Source organism: Salmo trutta, chromosome 5 (assembly GCF_901001165.1).
Source record: "Salmo trutta chromosome 5, fSalTru1.1, whole genome shotgun sequence".
Classification (NCBI taxonomy): domain Eukaryota; kingdom Metazoa; phylum Chordata; class Actinopteri; order Salmoniformes; family Salmonidae; genus Salmo; species Salmo trutta.
Window position 1 is genome coordinate 66,813,543 of NC_042961.1, and position 2,369 is coordinate 66,815,911.

General features: G+C 52.5%; 1 protein-coding gene across 1 annotated transcript in view; it reads left to right on the plus strand.

Moving 5' to 3' along the window:
* The first annotated feature begins 285 nt into the window (after positions 1-285).
* LOC115193434 (lecithin retinol acyltransferase) overlaps positions 286-2,369 on the plus strand; it is a 6,187-nt gene continuing 4,103 nt past the window's right edge. The window contains exons 1-3 of the mRNA XM_029752124.1: positions 286-533; positions 854-1,009; positions 1,669-1,743. Coding sequence (XP_029607984.1) covers positions 390-533; positions 854-1,009; positions 1,669-1,743 — 375 coding nt within the window. The 5' untranslated portion in view covers positions 286-389. The remainder of the gene's footprint in view (positions 534-853; positions 1,010-1,668; positions 1,744-2,369) is intronic.

The window sequence follows — 2,369 nt, forward strand, 5'->3', positions numbered from 1 at the left end:
TTGCTAACACCGAGGCTCAGTGTCAACAAGCCACATGTAACGCCATGGACCAGAGCCATCTAATCTGCAGCTCTGAGTAGGAGTTGTCCTTAGGCACAGATTTAGGATCAGTTTACAGGCTCAGTCAAATCCTAGACTTAATAATTTTGGGGAAGGACAAAACTGACCTTAGATCAGTGGTTAGGACTAATTCCTTCAGCTCCACCTACCTGGCTGGAGGCTGGACTAATAAAAATATCCGGGTAGCGAACTCTCCCTCTCCTCTCTCTCTCTCTCTCTATCCACACTGTCTCTCGGTTTCTCAGTCAACTCTCCACCTCACCACCTACACATTTCTGTCCATCTGTCCAGTCCTCTTCTCCTCTCTTCTCCTCCTCCGTGTCAGGACCATGTTTCCTCTCACACTCCTCGGCCTGCTGTTCATCACCGCACAAACAGACGACAAGAAAAAGAAGGGAAAAAACCAGGCGACAACCAAAGAGGAAACTCCATCGAAGTATGATTCCATGTTCCAGAGAGGGGACCTGCTGGAGGTATGGAATACAATGTCATGTAGTCAAATGGCTGAGGAACCTTTATGGCTTTGAGTCCCAATTGGCCCCCTATTCCCTTCATAGTTGGCCCATAGTAGTGGTCTATAGTAGTGCACTATATAGGGAATAGGACTTTGGTCTAAAGTATTGCACTATATAGGGAATAGGGCTCTGGTCTAAAGTAGTGCACTATATAGGGAATAGGGCTCTGGTCTAAAGTAGTGCACTATATAGGGAATAGGGCTCTGGTCTAAAGTAGTGCACTATATAGGGAACAGGGTGCCATTTGGGACACTAAATGTATTTATTTATTCATTCAGGTACCCCGGACGTTGTTCACTCACTTTGGGATCTACCTGGGCGGTGGCCGGGTAGCTCACCTGATACCTGACATACTACCTGTGTTGTCAGATGATGAGGAGGCGATCAGAGAGATGGTCACCAATAACAGACTGATACTGGGGGTCATCGCTAAGGTGAGGGGGGGGGTGGGGTGTTGGGGTGGGGGGCAGTGTGGGGTGTTGGGCAGTGTGGGGTGTTGTGGTGGGGGGCAGTGTGGGGTGGGGGGCAGTGTGGGGTGGGGGGGTGGGGGGCAGTGTGGGGTGTTGGGGTGGGGGGCAGTGTGGGGTGGGGGGCAGTGTGGGGTGTTGGGGTGGGGGGCAGTGTGGGGTGTTGGGGTGGGGGGCAGTGTGGGGTGGGAGGGTGGGAGGCAGTGTGGGGTGGGAGGGTGGGAGGCAGTGTGGGGTGTTGGGATGGGGGGCAGTGTGGGGTGGGAGGGTGGGAAGCAGTGTGGGGTGTTGGGATGGGGGGCAGTGTGGGGGTGTTGGGATGGGGGGCAGTGTGGGGTGTTGGGATGGGGGGCAGTGTGGGGTGTTGGGCAGTGTGGGGTGTTGGGGTGGGGGGCAGTGTGGGGTGTTGGGGTGGGGGGCAGTGTGGGGTGTTGGGGTGGGGGGCAGTGTGGGGTGGGGGGGGTGGGGGGCGGTGTGGGGTGTTGGGGTGGGGGGCAGTGTGGGGTGTTGGATGATAAGCAGTCTATAATCAAAAGAAAGTGTGTGTGTGTGTGTGTGTGTGTGTGTGTGTATGTGTGTGTGTGTGTGTGTGTGTGTGTGCTGTAACTCCTCTCCTCCTCTCTCAGTGTGCCAGTGTGAGGGTGGACACTGTGGAAGACTTTGCCTACGGCTCAGAGATTATTGTGAACCCCATGGATAAGGTACAGTAAATACTGCAGGCAGCCATAGATGAAACTCTATGTAAACTGCCTGGTTCCATCCTGGTGGATACTGATAAACCAGCCTGATATTGCGAGTTTACATAAATAAGCTATAAGGAATCAGTGTAGCACATCGACTCTATATACAAAAGTATGTGGACACCAACGTCAAATTAGTGGATTCGGCTATTTCAGCCACACATGTTGCTGACAGGTGTATAAAATCAAGCACACCGCCATGCAATCTCCATAGACAAACTTTGCCTGAAGAATGGCTTTACTGAAGAGCTCACTGACTTTCAAGGTGGCACCGTCATAGGATGCCAACTTTCCAACAAGTCAGTTTGTGAAATTTCAGCCCTGCTAGTGCTGCCCCCCGGTCAACTGTAAGTGCTGTTATTGTGAAGTGGAAACGTCTAGGAGCAACAACGGCTCAGCCGAGAGGTGGTAGGCCACACAAGCTCACAGAATGGGACCACCGAGTGCTGAAGCGTATAAAAAAATCGACTGTCCTCTGTTGCAACACTCACTACCGAGTTCCAAACTGCCTCTGGAAACAACATCAGCACAACATCTGTTTGTTGGGAGCTTCATGAAATGGGTTTCCATGGCCGAACAGCCGCACA